This window comes from Cryptomeria japonica, chromosome 2 (assembly GCF_030272615.1).
Source record: "Cryptomeria japonica chromosome 2, Sugi_1.0, whole genome shotgun sequence".
Classification (NCBI taxonomy): domain Eukaryota; kingdom Viridiplantae; phylum Streptophyta; class Pinopsida; order Cupressales; family Cupressaceae; genus Cryptomeria; species Cryptomeria japonica.
Window position 1 is genome coordinate 117798734 of NC_081406.1, and position 22229 is coordinate 117820962.

At 33.9% G+C, this 22229-nt stretch overlaps 2 protein-coding genes across 2 annotated transcripts; both read right to left on the reverse strand.

The window, feature by feature from the left end:
- Positions 1-8292: 8292 nt before the first annotated feature.
- Positions 8293-9764, reverse strand: LOC131049876 (LEAF RUST 10 DISEASE-RESISTANCE LOCUS RECEPTOR-LIKE PROTEIN KINASE-like 1.2). Its single transcript, XM_057983958.2, has 2 exons — positions 9705-9764; positions 8293-9457 (listed from the first exon to the last, which is right to left on the reverse strand). Exon 2 carries the CDS (start codon positions 9429-9431, stop codon positions 8304-8306), a length of 1128 nt encoding a protein of 375 aa, XP_057839941.2. The 5' UTR covers positions 9432-9457; positions 9705-9764; the 3' UTR covers positions 8293-8303.
- Positions 9428-10587, reverse strand: LOC131053168 (LEAF RUST 10 DISEASE-RESISTANCE LOCUS RECEPTOR-LIKE PROTEIN KINASE-like 1.4). Its single transcript, XM_059216878.1, has one exon. The coding sequence runs from the start codon at positions 10577-10579 to the stop codon at positions 9836-9838; it is 744 nt and encodes a 247-aa protein (XP_059072861.1). The 5' UTR covers positions 10580-10587; the 3' UTR covers positions 9428-9835.
- Between the last annotated feature and the right edge of the window lie 11642 nt (positions 10588-22229).

The following is a 22229-nucleotide window of genomic DNA, read 5'->3' on the forward strand; positions in this document are numbered from 1 at the left end:
ACAATGGAATTAGAGCCTTCTTTGGTTAAATGCACATAGGGTAACCAATGTACAACACACTTCCAAATCCCACCCACCACTATAAGTGAAAGTCTAGCTTTGATAAGAATATTGTCAACCTTAGAAAGAGCATTGTCAAACCTTATAAACACCCATCACCAATTAAAACCTTCATGAGCAATGCACCTCCTACGGTTACATCCATACGGCCACTGGAAAGAGTAGAGAAAACAACACTCCTAGAACCCATACCCACAAGGAAAAAAGATCTAAAAATAGTCACATACAGGGGGAGACAAGCCCAACAATCTCAAGATATCCACAAACAACAAAGGAAACTGCCTAGATATGTAATGAAGCATGCTCCTATAGGAGTAAAGATATAGAGAAAGGGATCTCAACACAAAACCATAATCTCCATAGGGACGCATCTACAAACAAGAGATCTCCCCTTGAGAACCCAAGAAGAGACAAGGAAAAAAGGATTTGGGAGAGGATGAGAAAAGGCACACCAAAGGCTAGAATACCAAGTAATCGTGGCTGCCTCAACAAAAATGTAAGAGCACCCTCCTACCCAACTTGAAACACTAGAGGGTGGGAAAAAAACTGGACCAGAGGGGAAGCCCACAAATCACATACCCCTACTCCTATCAAAAAGGCAAGTCCCTAAAACACCCCAAGACCACCATTGTTGCACTAAAAAAAACTAACTAGTAATAGAAATAAAGACACACTCTAGGCATTTACTGCCACAAATCTTAGCACACATGACCATAAGAAAATTCCAAGAAAGGGCCTTCTCCCCATAAATTTTTTTTGAGAACCATGAATGTCCACATGCCAAGACAACCATAGAGAACCCAATAGACAACAAACAAGCCCCACATGCTCCAATTTGTTGTGAATTTGATAAAAGAAACAAAAATGACCCACAAATAACACCAAGAGAATAAAACTATTAGTATGAAGGCACATGGTCATCACATAGTCAACAACGACACTAGAAATAGTCTACCTTTGACCTCGTATAGGACACCACATGGAAGGAGACATGCCAAAACACCCCAAAACCAAAATGGTCCACAAGAGGGGAACACCATAGACTAGAAAAAAAGAACTCCATTGCTATCACTATCATCCATCATGTTGCCATAGCCTTCATCCTCATCCACTACAACTTCTCCTCCTCCCAAAACCCTAGTGCTACCCTTCTTGCTCACTATCGCAAGCCATTTTGAGCCTTTGTGTTGATGTTTTCGGTATTCATGTTAGCGACTTAATGCTCCAAACCCCTGTTGGTTTGATGTTCCTGTTGATCTTGTGCTCATGTTTAGCTATTGAACTCATAAGATTATATTATTCATGCTAATGTTGTGAATTCATGTTGAGGATGAGGTCTCTCATTTGGGACCTCACTAGATTCGAACTAGACTAAAAATTCTTGTGCTACTGCCAAAAATTTAAAATGATAAAATTAATTACCTCTAAAGTGAAATAAAATTATCTCTTAGAAAAATAGATAAAATAAAATAATTCTTAAAATAGATATTGAAACCTATCACATCTCTCATTTTTTATGTGTATAAAACTTAAATAAATAAAATAACTTAAATTTTCATGTCTAACAATTTTCTATATAAATATATTTAAAATTTATATTAATTAAAGGAGAAATGAATTTATAAAACAGTACAAAAATACTCTTTATTATACTTCAAAAGGCATCTACTTGTCCCCCACATTTTTTAACTTCACCTTTAAATTCTCTTCACCACTTTTCCTATTTAAGAATGTAATAAGCTCTTTTATCGACTTGTTATAAGAAACTTCATCATTAACTACTCCTCTTTCAAAATTTTATACTTTTAAAATTACACTTTGTCAAATTTATAAACCATTTAGTATGTAAAAATTGAAAATAGGGCTCTTAGTAAAATCCAATCTTGATTAACTTATGAGATGTGAGTTTTGTAATTTCTTATTAGTATTTATTAGCTTGAAAAAGTTTGCTAATATTGATAAAAATGGTAATTTGAATCATAATATATTTTATGAGACTATAGATATCTCTAAAAGATAAATTAAAGATTTATTTTCTCTTCCAAAAATTACTACATCCTTATTGATCTAAAGTTCAATTTTTAGCTATATGACTAAAACTTACTTCAAATTTGAACATGCTTTTTAATGAATTTTCATTATTCATCTTCATAAAAAATATCATAATTTAAAAAATAAGAAACCATACAAAATTATATTATAAAGATTCAAACATACATTATTAAAGATACACATATTAAATTATGAGAAAAAATTACAGAAAATTAATATATAACTATAAATTTATACTTTAAACCATAAAACTAATACTATATACAGAATTTGTAAAATGAAGTCAGAAATGCACTCTAATCCGGAGCCACACCGCACCAATTTTCCTGCATTGAAGTTACAAAATATATTGACATGCTTCTTGCTTGTCGAGTGTTATCAAGCTCTCCTGATAAAGTCAATATGTTGAACACGACGCGAAGATTGCACAATGCAAGCGTGGTGGCGCCACTTGTAAAATGTTCGCGATGCGTTGAATTTTGACAACCTTATCGTGTGACACACTTTCCTTGTTCCTCCATTCTTTTTTTCGCTACTAGACCTCTTCATTAATTAATACTTCAATGTGTTAATGTGTGATGCGTGTGAGACATGACAAGCACAACGCTATTGCGCAGGTGCAAAGTCTTCGTGAAGCGTATTTAAAAATACATGATAATTGCGAGAGAAACGCATGACAAGCACATGATAGCAATGCGCATGTAAAAATACATGATAAGTGCGAGAGAAACGCATGACAAGCACATGACAGCGATGCGCAAAGGCAATGCGTGACAATTAAGCATGGTGAGTGCAGTGCGACATCGTCGTGTGGCAGCATTGCGATATCGCTATGTGGCAACATTATGACATTGTTGTGTGATGACAAAATGACATCATTGTGTGACAACATCGCGACATCATTATGCGGCAGCAACGTGACATTGTTGCGTGGCGGTAATGAGACATCGTTGTGCAACAGGATCACGACATAGCTGCATGGCTGCAACACGTGACGTATGTAAAAGCAACGCACGATGTATGTAAAAGAAACAGAAGCAACACATGACATATGCAAAAGCAACGTGCAATGTATGTAAAAGCAACATGCGACGTATATAAAAGCTACACACAATGTATGTAAAAGCAATGCAAGCAATGCACGACGTATGTAAAAGAAATGCGCGACATATGTCCATGCCTTAGTCAAAATTTTCAATGTTTCAAAAGTTTTAAATTTTGAGTTTTTTGTATTTTTGAAAATTTTTAATTTTTTTCTAGTTTTTTATTTTTTATTTATTTTTTTAATTTTTAATTTTAATTTTTAAAAATTTTATAAGACACAAATTAAGCTATACTAAACTAAGACACAAGTATTTACAACAACTAAGCTAAAAAAAGAGGGGTCCCCATAAAAATGAGGCGATGTGTTATTTGGTCACAACACTTCCCCATCTCTCACCATGTTAGCCAATTCATTATCACATTATGCCATTTAATTTTTGTCATCTATTCTTTTGTGATCCATTTCTCTTATGGATTGATAGTAATAAAACACACATTATAATTTTGTTACAAGGTTCACAACTCACCCTAAGAATGACTTAGAAACTATGTTTTGATATGAATTAATGTAGCCATGGAGAGATGGTCTAATGAAATACTAGTAATTCAAGTAGTAAATATACTAATAGAAGAAATAACACATAATATATTAATTCTTTGAAAAATGAGAATAGATTGTATGCATTATAATTGGTACTTGATTACAATCACAAGTGCATGCCAAGAGTCTTAGAACTTTGAGTCCTTGATCTTTAATTTGATCCCCTCCTCCATTGTTTATCAATATTTAATCTACCATATTCTATAAAGAAAAATGATGTATGGTGTTGACCAAAATAATGGTACAATGCCCTATTCACATGAAAAACCCATGGGACCAATATTAAATGACTTCAAGTTCTTAACTTTACCTAAAATGGGAAAGATAATTTGTTTCTTATAAGTTTAGTCCATATGTGCAATAAAATATAAGCTTTCAAATTAATTGTGGCTTCAACCATTAGCTTCCTTGGAATCAATACTCAAATAATTTATCTTAAATTTGTACAAAATTCAAATATTTTTGTGTAAAACTCAATGAAAATAAATTGTTGTAAGGTCCTCCACAATATTAAATTGACACAAAATACAAAAACATATAATTAATTGTTAATAAATCCAACATGCTCAAAATATAATTATTAATACATGTAACTAGATTACAACATAATGTCTGAGTACATAAGCCCAAAGATTAGGCAAAAGATATAGAAACTATTTCTTTTATACAAGACCATTAGGTATAATACAATGTGTACATAAAGTATATAACTAAAGATGATATTAAAATATACTCCTAGCTTGTGACCTCTGTACAACAACACCATGGATGAGAACATTTCCAAAGTGCTTTACCACCCAACCTCAAAGGACTACGATTCCTCATAATCCTTCTAATGAAGATTATTTGACCCTACATAAGGGTCCTAGAAATCTAAAACTATTAAGAGTGATAAAATCTAGTGCAAGGTGATATATATACATTCTAAATGCTAATATAACAATATCATGATATGACGTAAAGTAAGATAATAATCGATCAAATAAAAATAATTTAGTAAAATATCAATAATATTTGGCCAAGGCACATTTTTGGGCCATCTATTGAAAGGTAAGTTTTAAGTAGAGACTTACCCTTTTAGGTTTCTTCATATATGACACTTGTCTAGCATCAAATTAAAAGAAAATTCAAACACGTGTAGTAATACAACTATGCATATCTACTCATTAAATTTTCAATATTTGAATACAAATTTAGTCATAGATAATCTAAAAGATATCCATAACATCATGTTGTGAGTGTGAAAAACAATTTAAATAAAAGCCATTAGAATGAGCATTTATTTTTCTTAAATTCAAAGACCATAAATTCAAATAAAATAAAATATGTAGCAAATTAAATGTAGAATTATAGTAAATAATTCATGAGATGTTTGATTATTAATCATAACATTATTTTTATAGCCACTTAAGTTCAAAACTCCACTAGGACATTTTGATGGGGAGCATTGTGTCCTCATTGATCCATTAAGCTTACAATTTTGAACCTTCATGTTTTGAATAGATAAAACTAGGATCGGCCTAAACCATTATAAAACCATCATGGAGGTACACAAAAGGGAGGAACTCACAACTAGTGAGACCACCAAATTCACAAAAATATAAAATGGATAGAACTTTTTTTGAAATGAGGATTTTGACTAGAGCAGAAAACCAATAGGGATAAGGGCCCAAATCCACAAATTACATAATCTGAATAGAGGGGTTTAGGATTTAATCTCAAACCATATCTTGTAAATCCCCCTTGCATTGGAGCTACTACAACCAAGGGAACAATCCATCAATAATGGATTTTGAAAGGCTTCCCATACCTTTTACCTATAGGTCCACCTTGAATCCGAGTCAAAGAAGCAAACCACAATAATATGGAGACATCCAAAAAGCTTGTGATAGAAGAAGCACCTAGCCATTCCAAAATATTATTAAATAAAGTTACCATTCAATGGACTAGAAAAAGAAAACTCGAAGGGTTTTGAAAGGAATATTTGAACCTTTGATTGGTAGAAAATCCCATTGTCGAAATAGGAGGACCTAAGGGTGTATCCTTAGAAGGGAAAACCAGATGACTGATAGGGTAGGGTGAATAACAGAGCCTTCTTTGGTTAAATACCTTTGAGGTAACCAATGTACAATGCACTTCCAAAGCCCACCCAACACTGCCAGTGAAAGTCTACCTTTGTTAAGAATGTTGTCAACATTAGAAAGAGAAATGATAAACCCCACAAACACCCATCACCAATAAAAGCCTTCATGAACAGTGCGCCTCCTAGGCCTACATCCATAGGGCCACTGGAAAGAGTAGAGAAAACAAAACTCCTAGAACCCATACCCATAAGGATAAAATCTCTAAAAATAGTCACATAGAGGGGGAGACAAGCCCACCAATATCAAAACATCCACAACAATAATGGAAACTACCTAGCTATGTAATGAAGCATGCCTCTATAGGAACAAAAGTATAGAGCAAGGGATCTCAATACAACATCGAAACCTCCACAGGGACCCATCCACAGAAAAGGCGTCTCCCCTTGAGAACCCAAATAGAGACAAGGAACAAATCCTTTGGGAGAGGATCAGAAAAGGCACACTAAAGGCCAAAATACCAAGCAACCTTTGATGCCTTAATGAAAATGCAAGAGCACCCTCACACCCAACTTGCAACACCACAGGGTGGGAAAAAAACAGGACTAGATGGGAAGCCCTCACATCACATACCCCTACTCCTACCAAAAAGGAAGGTCCCTAAAATACCCCAAGACCACCATTGTCGCACTAAAAAAATCTACCTAGTAGTAGAACTAAATACACACTCCAAGCATTTACTGCCACAAACCTTAGCACACATGACCATAAGGAAATTCCAAGAAGGGGCCTTCTACCCATTAAAAAATTGTGAGGACCATTAATATCTGCATAGTAGGACAACCTATAGAGAACCCAATAGACAACAAACGAGGCCCACATGCTCCAACTTGTGGTGAATTTCATAAAAGAAGCAAAAATGACCCACAAATAACACTAGGAGAAGAAAACTATTAGTATGAAGGCACACGATCGTCACATAGTCAGTGACAACACTAGAAATAATCTACCTTTGACCTAGTATAGGACACCACGCAGCAGGAAACATGCCCAAACACCCTAAAACCAAAATGGCCCACGAGAGGGCCACACCACGAACTCAATAAAAGGTGACTCCATGGTTATCACTATCATCCATCTCGTTTCCATGGCCTTCATCATCATCTCATGTGACCTCTCCTCCTCCTAAAACCATAGTGCTATCTTTCTTTCTTACCATCGCAAGCCATATTGAGCCTCTGCATTGATGTTGTTGGCATTCATGTCAGTGACTTAATGCTCAAAACCCTTATTGGGTTGATGTGATTGATGATTTTGTGCATGTTTAGCTATTGAACTCATAGGATTATATTATTTGTGATGTTGTTGTGAATTCATTCTAAGGACGAGGTCTCTCATTTGTGACCTCACTAGATTCGAACTAGATTGAAAATTCTTGTGCTAGTGACAAAAAATTAATATGATAAAATAAATTACCTGTAAAATGAAATAAATTATCTCTTAGAAAAATAGATAAAATTAAATAATTCTTAAAATAAATATCAAATCTATCACATCTCTCATATTTTTATGTGTGAAAAATTTAAATAAATAAAACAACTTCAATTTTCATATCTCTAACAATTTTTTTATATAGATTTATTTTAACTTTATATTAATGAAAGTACAAATGAATTTATTAAATACAACAAAAATACTCTTTATTTTACTTCAAAAGGCATCTACTTGTCCCCCACATTTTTTAACTTCACCTTTAAATTCTCTTCACCACTTTTCCTATTTAATAATGTAATAAGCTCTTATGTTGACTTTTTATAAGGAACTTCATCGTTAACTACTCTTCTCTTTCAAAATTTTGTACTTTTAAAATCACACTTTGTCAAATTTATACATTGAGTATGTAAAACTTGAAAATAAGGCTCTTAGTAAAATCCATTCTTGATTAAATTATGAAATGTGATTTTTGAAATTTCTTATTAACACTAATTAGATTGAAAAGATTTGCTAATATTGATACAAGTAGTAATTTGAATCACAATATATTTTATGAGATATCTATAAGAAATAAATTAATGATTTATTTCCTCTTCCAAAAATTACTACATCATTATTGATCTAAAATTCAAGTTTTGAATATATGACTAGAACTTTCTTCAAATTTGAACATGCTTTTTAATGATTTTTCATTATTCATCCTCATAAAAAATATTATAATTTTAAAAATATAAGTAACCATACAAAATTATATTACAAAGATTCAAACATACTTTATTAAATATACTTATATTAAATTATTTATTTTCAACCATTAAAGTAATTTTTGAATATCCATCAATAATTAAAAATTATTTAAATTTCTAGTCAGAAAAAATTACACAATATTAATTTATAACTATAAATTTATACTTTAAACCATAAAACTAATACTATATACAAAATTTGTAAAACGAAATCAGAAATGCACTCTAATCCGGAGCCACACCGCGCCAGTTTTCCTGCACCGAAGTTACCGAAGATATTGACGTGCTGCTTGTCGAGTTGGAAGATTCTGTGCTTTCCCGCAGCATCTTCTTGATTTCTGTGAGACGGGCAACAACTTCTTTCATGGTTGGTCTAAAGTCCCTTTCTATTGCAAGCAACTCGAAGGCCAAGTCGGCAACTGCAGCAACAGTGACCTTCACCTCGTGATTTCTTCCCATCTTCAAATCTGGATCGACCAATTCATCCAACACACCTCTTCTGATCTTGTCTGTGGCCATCTTAGCAAGGCTGATTTCGTTTCTATTTCGCATAATATCCACTGCTACTTTGGCAGAAATGATCTCCACCAGAACTACTCCTAAGCTGTATACATCAGACTTCTCGGTGAGCTGGAAGCATTCATGGTACACTGGGTCAACATACCCGGCTGTTCCTTGTGGAGAAGTTGTGATGTGTGAAACATTCACGGGCACCAATCTAGAAAGCCCAAAATCTGCAACTTTTGCTCTGAAATGTTCATCGAGAAGAATGTTACTAGATTTCACATCTCTGTGAATTATGGGCGGATGGATGCTGTGGAGATACGCTAAGGCCTGAGCAGTTTCTATGGCGATGTTTAAGCGAGTTGCCCAAGGCAAGCCTGTGAGGGTTCTTCGGCTCCCATGAAGGTGATCAGACAAGGTCCCATTTGGCACAAACTCGTAAACAAGCAGTAGCATTGGACTCTGCAGGCACGTACAGCCATAGAGACGAACGAGGTTTGGATGACACAGGGATGACAATATTTGTACCTCATTCATAAATTGTTCAAGTGTTCTGGAGCTCTCCTGATAAAGCCTCTTCACTGCTACAGATCGTCCATCCACAAGGTTACCCAGGTAGACCACGCCAAACCCTCCACCTCCAAGTAAGTTATTTTCGTCAAAGAAATTTGTCGCCTGCTGAAGTTCTTGATAGGGAAATATGGACAAACTGCCTATCGTATACATTGGACCGTAACCTACATCCGTGCCGCTTCTCATATAATTACTGTAATCACCACGAAGCCCTCGGATATGAGCCCGCTTTCTTCTCTTCACATACAAAATACAAAGCACCGCTAGTGCTGCCATCAGTGCGACTCCTCCCACGGAGCAACCTGTATTAACATTCTAATTAGATTTCACACTTTTTAAAAGTTAAGTAATTAATAGTATTTTAACCTTTCATTATTTACGTTATATCAATCGAAATTCTTTACTAATACTAAACTTGGCAATATTTAAGAATAGTCTATCAAATGATGGAGATAACTGTAAGAGACAGAACAAACTGAGCCATTTCCCACGCATATTCAGCCTTGAAGTAAAAATTGTGAACATGATTAAAGAGGAAGGGATGCTTACCGAGAGCAATAGCAGTTTTATTAGCAGTCTCAGACCCACCTGCATGGGCTCAATTATAAACAATGGCAGAGATAGTTACTAGTAGTTTTTCCTTACACATAAAAGTTTGACGCTTTTTCTTCACCTCTCAATTAAATAGACAGGTAGTTACGACTCTTACCAGGGCTCCACGATTTGCAACTCAATTTTGTCGAATTACTGGTGTCGTAAATGCAAAGCTCCTTGTTTGACTCGCAATGCTCACAACCTTTGCTGATACTCCATTTTATTTTGAACCCATGCTTTATCCTTTGAAGCGATTGTAGATTAGTTTTGTCAACATTTTTAACAGGGAGATGCACTAGTGATTTACAATACGTACCCAAATTCGAGTCTGAATAATACCAACTCTTGTTACATTCTAAAGCATATGCTTCAGTGGGCATGTAGTCTTTGATTTCTTCTGCGCACTCTCCCCATAGACTAGTATTTGTGTATTTGTCAGAAATACGAAACTGAGGACTAGACCAGAATTCCATTGTACGGTTACTGGTCGACGGGTTGCAAGCATCTCCCCACATATTTCTATCAACTATTCTCATATGATTGACATGACCCTCTTTCCGGTGGCCAGAATGTTCGAGCAGATAGTATTGATAGCCACTGATGTTAATTGAAGTCATATTCAGTTGATGATCACAGTCAAGCTGAAGAGCAGGGTCACCACAGCCGCTGCTCTTTGGTCCGAAGGGATATTCGAAGGTTTGATTCCCACATTCAAAGATTCCTGGACAAGCTGCAGATGAAGGAGCGAGGCATGACATGAATATTGTGAAGACAAGAGAAAGGATTTGCTCAGAATGGTAACGATGAAGGGACAGTCCTTCCATTTTCATCTACTTACAAGAGTGAGAAGAAATGAGTTAGAACAGAGGAACATGAACAACAGTTTAATAGCATAGGAGGACGACCAGAAGCCAGAAAAATGATTAGTTGTGAGGAAACCATAACAAAAATACCGTAGTCAATACGCCAATTTGACTTGGCTTTCGATACTGACCTCAAAAGTCGGAGTCAATACGCCAATTTGGCTCACCCCTTATTTCGCTAAAGTCAAAATTCAACGCTTGAATCGCTTATAATAATGATTTACTAAATTCCACGCGCTTTCCTATCACATTGTAATAGAAACATCTGAGTTCGCGCGAAATTTACGTTTAGTTTGACGTACAGTCGAAGGTCGCTGATCATTATAAGTTATGTTTGGGATCTATGAAAATCACTCCACTAACACGGAAATTGCATCGAATGGATGGAAATATGAAATGTGGCACTGCCTATCGCGCCAGATCCGTAGCAATCTTCTGTCATCTTTTTGCTCTCTGATTTGCACGCTTGCCGTCTCGTACGATGCTTTGAGAGAGAAAAAAAATTTCGATCAACACTTTGTCAATGCCCACGTTTTGTTCCTTTTGACTTTTGACTGAAGCCGGGGCTGAATTTTTTTAAAGTTTTTTAAAAATTAAAAAAAAGAGGGCAGGGGTCCCGCAGCCTCTCAGGGCCTTAGGCCCCCTTCACTAGTGCAGGGGATTAGGGGAAGGGGGCAAGGGAGATTTGGGGAAGGGGGCGCAAGGGTTCGCATAGGAATTTTGGGAGGGGCCTGAGGGCCTACGAGGTTGGGGGACCCGTTTCTTTTTTATTTATTTTCATAAATATTTAATAAAAATGAATGAAATTAAAATATTAAAGTATAAAAGATTAATTAAAATGAATAAAAATATAAAATAAATCATTTATAAAATTAATATAATATTAATAAATTATAATGATTAAATTTATATAATAAATAAAATTAAAATAATATAATATTATAATTAATATTATTTATTTTTAAAATATTATTGTATTTATAAAATATGAATAAAATTAATATAATATTATATTTAGTTGACATGAATAATATAATTATTCATTATAATATTTTTTTTTTTACCATATATTGACTTTATCTATTGTATATAATATTTTTTTTATTCATAATTATTTAATTTTAAATCTTCTTTTTGATAAATCATAGAGAAAAAATAACATTTTAATAAATTTCTAGACTAATATCCATAATCTATTTTACAATGTAAACATTATTTTTTCATTTGAATAAACTGCACAAAGTAAGGATTATCATGTTAATGAATCATTTTGAATAATGATTATGTTATATGGTTCCATTCCATGTCCACTAAATTTATTATTATGATACATGATAATAAATAATAAAATATAATAGTTAAGAGATTACTCAACCTTTTTACATTGATTGTATAGTTCTAAACACCTTTTTTATTTTTTATGGAATTATGTGTACATATAAAAATTAGTGAATCTAAGTCACTAGAAAGAAGTTTTAGCTCATTTTTCATTTTGCTTCAAGAAAAAAAAGTTCCAAATATGTGGTTCAATAGATGAATTTATAAATAAAATAGTTACTCAAACTATCAAGCCAAAAATTATAATAAAATACCAAAGAGGATGGCAACAATATTACACTTTTAATTCCTAAAGTAGCATAATGATTGAGCTATAGACCCTCTTCAAAAAAAGTTGAAATTAAGAACATGCATAACTATAAAATTTGTCATAACTATAAATTATACACAAGGTGAAATGAAACTAACTATTCATTATGTATAAGAAGAAAATTAACATTAAAACAAAAAATAGCATATTGAATGAGACACTTGAAATATTTTTTTTTTGGTTGCATTTCAATGATAAATCAATAAATTTGTAATGTAATTGACTAAGAGACATAACTAAATGGTAACAATAATAACCCAAATTAAAGTATGTCGACACCTATGTTTGGTAACACATATTCATGTACTTAGCTAGAATCACAGTTTCTAAGCATAAACAGGTATGAAGTTATAAGGGTTGAGCCATGTACATGTGGAGAAGGTTGAATAAAATTTACTACCATATATTTCTAGTCATAAAAGTTTAAATTCAGAAGCATGTTAATAATATGATTAAGTTTTCTTAATTATAACATTGAGAGTGAGATAATCATTAAAGTATACATTATAAATTTACTTTAAAAATGTACAAAAGAACTAGAGATGTTAAGCTATGTTTGCTTGAAACTCTTAGATGCTCTACCAATTTCTACTCCCTTGTAATTATATAAAAGAAAAAAATGATGTACATACATAATATGAAAGTCAAAAGTACAATATACAAATGATGTGTGTATTGTGAATCTTGAAGCTACTCCCTCCATGCTCTCATTTTTAAAGTGGAAGGTAGTCAAATTTACACATTGAAACAATATATTTCGTCCCTAACCATTAGTGTAGAAAATTATTTGTAATAGTATTGATCATGATCGTCCATTCTATTGTCATCAAAATCTGTACATTACATACTGTAGTTATAAATTAATTTATAAATTTAATCTTCAAACTTGTTAGAAAAGTATTTCATAATTTTTTACCTTCTCCAATTTGCATTTCCTCTGTTATTTCTGGTGTTTGGTTAAGATCAATATGAAATGGTAAGCTATGATGTCCACTATTTTGTTGATCATCTAAAATTGTATTCACGTGTACATTCAATAAATCAACATAGAAAAAATGTTACTTGTGTAAGATTGGAATATGCAATTAATATAGGTAATATTGACATTCTAATTACTTGGAATGGTTTGTTGAAATATTTGATTTGAAAAATATCGATAGCTAAAGATGGTTGAGTTCCAAAAAATGTACCCACTAGTTGCTTGATTAAGTATAGAAAAGAGGTTAGAAATAAAAAACTTAGCAATATTATAATTAATGAATCAACAAATTAAATTGTTAGAAAATTACCATCTACAATTTGCATATCATCTACTGTTGATTGGTTTAGATCAATAAAAAAGGGCAATCGACATCCTCGAGTATTATCTTGATCGTCCAAAGCTACAATCACATATTTTTAACATATGAAATAAAAGGAAGAATTATATTACAATGAAACTATAAAATAAATTAGAATCGATGTACTCACTATGTTGTTCCCTTATAGTAGTCACTTCTTCTTGTATGGAAATGCCTGAACAATTTAAGACCCTTTTTTTCTTTTATTTTCTACCAGTTGTACAAGGGAACCAGAATTCTTCATGCTCTGCTACTCTTTCATTTAAATCTTGATGAACGACATTGCGCCTTTGATGAAGAGAATGGTGTTTGTGCATTTTGTTTGGACTAAACCATGAATATTTTAGTCTCATGGACATGTCCTCTGAGCCAAGAATTGATGAAAACTTTGAAGAGGAAGAAAGAGATGCATCAAAATCTTTTTTATTTATCTCTCAGCACATTCAATAAAAATGAGTTTTTTCATCTTGTTTGGTTGGTAGATTTTGCAACAATGAATTCATATAGCCAACTGAGATCATATAAGATGAAGTGGAAAAGTTGAAGTAGGCTCAGGCCCTATTTGCACGTAAGTACAAGGAAAAGGTCAGAGGCACAATTTTGAAGTTTGGTGACATGTTAGGGGCTTCTATAGTGCATATATACATGAAAATAATTTTGAGCATGTTGATTGATTTGAAGGAAGACAAGGCTACTTTGGAGCCAATTTTGAATAAGTGGATGGCAAGGGAAGTAGATTTGGAACTGATGTGTTCATCTTATGAAGAGGCAGAAGCTGATGCCAATATTAAATCCATATGTAAGTTGGTTAAAGGTGTGTTTAGGTTAGTAGAAGGAAGAGTTGGTTTAGAGAGAAAGGCCAACCTATACAGAAAAGAATATGCTAGCTAGAAATTTGAAATATTTCCTAGAGGTTTTGTTAGCACAAATGAGTTAAAAGATGAGAAAGTATGGCTTGATGAGTTAGGCCATCAATTGTCTCAATAGATAAATGATGCCATCAATTCAAATGACACATCTTTATTTATTCGAACAATTGAAGAGATTGAAAAGATGAAGTCACACTATGGTTTTTTGGAGGTTGAAGTCAAGCAGTTACGAAGCACCTGAAAGAGATTAAATAAATTAAAGATGAAAGTTATTAGTTACTCTTGGCCTGATGATGACACATTTCAAGGATGGAAAGACAAATATGCGGTGCAAGAAGCGGAGGTTCAAGAACAGTTAGCTGATGCTGCAATAGTATAACAAACTTCAAAGCTGTTAGGGATGAAGGTGTTTTGTAACCTCTTTCAAGAGGGAGTTATGGTTGTAAAAAATTATTCCTAGGAAAGTCTCAGGCTTGTTTGCATCCATATCTTTATAAATGGATACCAGGGCTATTAGAAAATTATCACAAGAATTTTTAAAGAAACTCTGTCAAAATATATATAGGGTTTTCTGGTTTTTCAGAAAATACCTCGAGTTATGTCTACTTTTTGAAAATGGATGTTAATATATAGATCAGATCATTTTGAGCCTATATCTCTGTTGTCTTCTTGTGTGTATTTGTTGATTTACTGTGTTCTTTTAAATAATCTAGAGTTATTTGATTGAATGGGGATTGCAAGGCAAGCTTACAGATGTGTTTTAGGTTTTTCTCTCAAGGAGAGGAATTAAATATACGTAAAACCCCTCTGTTAGTGAATCAATAGTTGTTTTATGCTTGAATTTGATAACTAGGTCAAGTATAAAGGAAAGACTTATATATATGTCAGACATATATTAGGTTGATAAAGCCAAAGTGATGAGATGTATGTGAATGTCCAGATTTTGAATTCTTGTATGGTTTGGGTGACTTTGTAGCCCAGATAAGGCATTGATATCAGTTATGGAGTTCTTTCTATCTTTCTTGGGGTCAAAACTGAAAATGAATATAAGTTTTTCTTCTTTGTTTCAGTATCTTTAAGGTGACAAGGTTTACAGATTTCTAGCACTGGTTTACTGTGGGTCTTATATTAAAATTGTGAAAGGATTCACAAAAGGCATACCCACCTAAGCTTTAGATAAGCTTAAAGTGTAGAAGGTTTTGTAAGAACCTTGTTATATGTTATTCTGGATTTCTATTTTCTTCTTGTTCTCGTCACATGCAATAGAGGCTTTTAATTTTCTTGCAAAGAAGACAAGGAAATCAGAATTTGAGAACAACACAACTCACTGCTCAAATTACAATAAGTACTACAACCCCAGAAGGCTCACTCCCTTAAAAATGATTACAGATAATAATTAGAATGTTTGAATTGAAAACAACATCTACAAATGCCAAAAATAGTTTCGATTATGGACAAATCGCATAGTCTTACTCTTCTCTACTACACTGCTCTGTTTTGGTATTCTGCTATATTCCGAAGCTCAAATCTTTCAATTGCATACTTGAAACTGTGCAAAATTGCTCATACAAACTTTCCACACAGCTACCAATATCAAAAATTATCAAATCAATCGGTCTTATATATCCACAACATCAATTTATGTCTTCTTCCCATTGGCCCAAAAACACATAACACACAAATGAAACGTGTTACCAATTTGGCTCAATACGATCTAAAACAATCCGCGTCTTAAGATCCTCAAACACACAAAAAATCACCAATATTACTCCACACAATCTGCATAACAAATCTCCACATGTTACTGCTAATGAACACTGTTCTACCTGAAAACCTCTCTACTGGACCTTCCAACTCACTCAAATATCAACATTAGAGGCCATAAACCTGGAATAGGGCATATTAGATGTCCACTATGCTTCTATGAGATCTAAAAACATAAAATATTCAACACAAATGATCTACCAACCAAAATACTATACATTATTAGATACACTATTTTATCTCACCGGACCTCATCAGACCTTAGTCTCTCTTCCTGTATGAATGAATCATGAACTGCAGATTGGATATCTAACTCTAGTTGCCATCAATGACAACATCTAAACAACAATGCAATCTCTCTTGCCAACAATCTCCCCCTTTAGCATTGATGGCAAAACTTAGTGAAAAAAGACTAACTGTAGGACCAAAACCAAAATACTGATTACCAGACTCCAAAAATCACCAACTCCCCCTAAGATCAACATTTTTCACTCCTCTACACTCTCCATTTGACATCAATGGCAAAGGTAGGGTCCCAGAAATAAAAAATTCAATCCAAAAATTCTATTTACATATGTACACACATTCCTTACATACAAAAATTTGAAGATGTCTACATAAGAATTATTCAATGTACCCAAGTGGCTATCCCAACCCTTATTCAAACTCTCCAACATGGTTATAAGGCTGCTAAAAAGGTAGGATTGTGCCTCTGGAGTCTTTATCTCTTCCGAATCACTGTTAGCCAGAGCATATTTAGTATCCTTGAAGGCACTGAACATAACATCCAACTTAGGAGTAATGCAATTCCAAAGTTCTCCAACTCTTCCAGTTATTCTATCCTGGTTATGGCACAAGCTTCTAATTTTCTCAGGCAATGATATCACTTGATCTTCATGAATTCTTAGAGGATCTGATAGAGGATCAACTAACTGAGATATGCATGCTAGCTCATCCTCATGATCCTCATACTTCTTCTCAAAGTCCTCAATTAACCTTTTCAAAGATAGGCATGATTTGTATAAGTTTCCACATTTGGATAGTGGTTCTTTTGCCATACTCTTTACATAGGCATCTAAAGTGACTCTATCCTTGGCAATCATCTTCTTCAATATTTGGAGCCTCTTAGTATTAAACTCATTCCACACTTTCTCCTGAATAAATTTCTCAAGAGATTCAAAGTGACTATCCATAGAGTTGATTTGACTATTCAAATACTCGGATGGTGTGTCTGAAATATCCTTCTAAAATGAAGGCATTAATTTCTCCAAATACTGGATGCCAGGGTTAGGATCATACTATCCTTAGTGTGTGACTTCAGAAGATTCCCATTGGCCTTTTCTTGAGAAAATTATGCTAACTGAAGCTTCTGAATGGGGGATAGAGAGGCGAGGCTAAGGGGACCTTGCACAAATTCTAGATCATCAATTATTTGGTTTCCCTTCATTGGCTTTGCAATGTCTCTTGCTCTCGGAATGGTTTCCTACTTTACCTCAAACTGAACTTTCTCTACACCCTTCCCTATAGTGTCTACCTGAGGATTCTCAACTTCATCTACTTTGACTGCTTCACCTGCATCATCTTTACCCTTATCTTCTGCATCTTCAACTCTAACATCTTCCAACACATTTAGTACTTTTGGAAAAGAAGTATCATCCTTTGTCTACTCAATTTCCTGAGATGGCATGTTTTGTGCTTCTGGATGAGTATCATCTTGTCCTTTTGCTGGATAAATTTAATATTAATTTTAAAGTAACACTTTTGTCAAAACTTTCTTTGTTTCCTTTACAACTTAATTAGTTTTTTTTAACATGATTTTATTCTCTCTGGTCTTACTCCTGAACTCATGCTTAGCTAATTTAAGTATTCTTACAATTTCCACCTTAGAAATCACAAAGAATAAATTAACTAATACATATTATTTCAATCTCTCATCTTCTTTATTTGTCATTTGTCTCCTAGCATCCAAAATTTCATACAAGTTCTTGGGTATGATTGACATTAGTTCAATTAGAGATTTACTATATACATTCAAGTACTCTACAATTTCTTCCTCTAAAGTTCTTTTACTGTTCTCATCAAAAATTTCATACCAGTCTGATAATGGCTTCAAGTTACCATTCTTCAGAACCTCATTCACAGTCTGATCTAATTTCATAGGAAGTTCAATAGTATATTTATCTTTCTTAATGAAATCATCAATTTCGGATGATATGGTTTTCTTACCAAATTTCACTCCACCAGATGGTTTCTCCTTAGTGACCTCGGTGGCCTTAGCCACTTTCACTTTAACCTCCTTGAGTACTTCATCAGATTCAGTTTCCTCATCATCTACAATCACAAATCTGATTGGCTTCTTCTTCTTCTCATCACCATCAAATGGCTTGACTGAAGATTTTGGTTTTCTTGCAGGCTTGCTTGAAGGTTTTGGTGAACGGGAGGAGGGAGAAACACTTCTTGGTTGACTTGGCTTAGGTGTAGATGCTTCCAATTTGGCCTTCTTCTCCACCTTAACATTCTTCTCCTCAGAGAGCATATTCTTCTTTCTTTCTTTCTGAACTACTTACTTAGATATTCCCATGCTCTGTACAAGAGCCTTAATTTCTTTTTGAACTTTTTTCTATATCATCAGTTTCTTGAATTGTTGATGTAGCATTAGGCTCTTTTCTGCATAAGTCCCAAATCTTTCCTCCTTGGTATCAATTGGTTTTCTCAGCGTATGTTGTGCATAAATATCCAATATTTGTTCTTCCACCTAATATCCCATAGGCATAATCAATATCCTTTGGGGCTCCACAGCTTCTCAAACATTGATCGGTATCGACCATAAAACAAATTGTGTCTTGATATTTTTTCACTATGGACTTAGGGATTCTTTCCCTCTCATGCATTTCCTACTGGAAATTCTTGAAATAACCCCAGAGGTTTGCATTCTAGACTTTGGAGTCACCGGAGTTGTATAATTATTCCCAAATCTACACACCTACTGGTCTATCAAATTCCTACTACACCTGTCCAACATCCGAAATCTCATTCATAAAGTAGAAAAACAAACATAGAAGTAGAGTTCCATACTTGAAAGGATGTTTCTTATTTTCTTTGATCTTCTTCAAATTCTTTATAAGCTCACTCTGGAGCAGTTCACAAAGGTCATACTTCTTGTTTTCCCTCATCATTTTATAAGCAACATATGTACTAGAAACATAATTCTCCATGTTGGAGTAATAGATCTTGTATCTGATTACAATAGAGGCAAATCTGATTTCATTCTCCAAGATGTCGTTGATAGTCATCGCCTGTTTGTCAAATTTTGATCCAGTTGCATTTGTCACAATATCATTCTTTGCAGCCTTCAAAGATGGCAACTATCTGGATGCACATAGACTTGTCACAACTTGAATAACAATCTTCATGATTTTGCGAGGCTTGTTCAACCACATAAATTCACTGTGCATTCTTCTCAATATGTATTAGATCCATTCGAGTTCATAAAACATAAAAAACCTAACAAACTATACAAAACCCTTATCTTCTAACCCTTGAAATTCTGGTTTTAGCATCAAACTCCTATCAAACAGCTAATTGTTGTATATATTCAACATGTGTGAGCTTCCCAATTCTTTGATGGGACAATTCATTTAAACCCTAACATCTTCAATATGTAGGACATCGTAGGGCACCGATGACAATGCGCTTTTTGGATCATCTTCCATGGAGATAAATGGATGATGTTGGAAATTCGGTTGTGCATGCTCAGTGATATCAACAACAAGAGGGGTAGAAATACCAAATGTAGCCATTTTTGAATTTAAGACTTCAAACTTAAAAAGTTCCATCGATAAATACCTTGATCATCGGATTAGGGCTTCTTGCCAAAATGCCTAAGAAATCTTCTTTCACCCTTCGATCGCTGAAAATTCTACTTTCAAAGCTCTCCAAACCTCTTCTCTCTAGATGCAAAGTGAGAAATGAAGTGGTAAAGTCGCTTTTTATCCTCCACAAACCGAAATTTTTATTGTAATAAATACACTTTGCCCTAATACTTCTGGATACTCTGCATTTTACAAAAATCTTATGTGGACCTTCAAATCTACTTGAACTCTTCCATAAAACCATCAAAAACATCTGCAATCATCGCATACACCTTTGCAACCTGCCAAAATTAGAAGTAGATCTCAAAAAGGGGATTTATAGGATTTTCATGATTGCTTCCCCCAAGGGCAGATGCCTTAGCTTAGTTGCCGGATGAGGTTCCAGCACTAGAATTAGGTGCAGACCCACTTCTTGCATCATCATTTCTCTTTTTAACCCAAGTATTCTTCATCTGATCTATGATCTCATCAACCTTTTATTTTCCCTTCTCATATAGCTTCACATTCTTGTCCTTGTCTTTCGGACCTCTCCTATTCATATTTCTACTTCTGCAGTACTTTGCAATGTGAGCAGATTTATTGAAAGAATAACAAACAACATTTCCTTGCATAGGTCTGAAATTTATCTAATTTCTTCTTGATCTACATTGATTAGAAAAATATCCAAACATACCATGTGCATAACATCTGACATTTCTTCTATTTTCAAAGTTATTCATCATACTTCTACATTCATTTGACTTGTGACCATACTTGTTGTATTTGAAACATTGAATGGTAAAATATGGACCATTATTGATCATCTTATTTCTATATTGACTAGCCATATGACCAAATTTATTGCAAACAAAATAGTTACCATTCAACTTATGAGCATTAGGTTGCCATATCAGAGGCCTTCTTGAATTGTTCTTTTGTTGTGCTAATTTAGAGCTTTCACCTTTCTCAAATCCAAGACCTCTTGTGTCATTAGCATTCTTTTGGCTTTCAAGCATCTCATCAAGCTTCACTAAGCTAATCTAAAGCTTCTCCTTGTACTCATTTGCAACATCAAGATCATATATAAGAAGAATTATTTGCCTTTCAAGATCTTTCTCATGTTATCTGGAGTCTTATAGGTCAAGCTTTAGTTATCCATTCTCATTCTCAAGTCTGCAACATTCTTTAGATTTGTCTTTCAGGGACTAAGCAAGATTCTCCTCATTCTTCTTCCTTTCCTCAATCTCATCACAATAGATTCCATCTCATTCTTTTGGACTATATTAGCTCTAGCAAGTCTATCACACTATTATGTCTTTTCCTTTAGGGTTTCTTCATCAATCCTTTGACTTTCTTTCTCCTTCATCTTATCAACAAGTTCCTTTCTCTTTTCCCTTGACTTGTTCAACTGATATTTTAATGATTCAATGAAGTTCTCAGCATCCGTAAGGCTTGCGTTCACTTGTTGGACCTTAGTTTGTGATTGATCAAGATCTTCAAGTGCAATAAGAAGTTGTTGTCTAAGACTACCAGAATCCATTGATTCACTTTCTCGGATCCTCCTCAAGCTGTTAGGCTTATTCTGAGGAAATAAGATATGATACCAATTGTTGGAATCAAATAACACTGAGAACAAGGCTGAATTAGTGTTATGCAATTTTTAACATTCTTAATATGTCCTTTAAACCACTTAATACAAATGAATAAAAGTAGAGTGTAAAAACATAAAGCAAATAACCACAACACCATAACACTACTAATTTTACGTGGAAACTGGGTTAAGGGAAAAACTATGATGGGATTGAGACCCATACTATTAATATACCTTGTTAGAAGTATAATAATATTACATGAGGGGAATGCACAAATATTCATCCACACTACCTAGAGCAAACTGCTCAAATTACAATAAGGTCTACAACCCCGAAAGGCTCACTGCCTTACAAATGATTATATATAATAATTGGAATGTTTGAACTGACAAACAACATCTACACATGCCAAAAATAGTTTCGGTTAAACACAAATCACATAGTCTTACTTTTCTCTGCTACGCTACTCTGTTCTGATATTCTTCTATATTCCGGAGCTCAAATCTTTCAATTGTGAAATTGAAACTACGCACAATATCTCATACAAACTTTC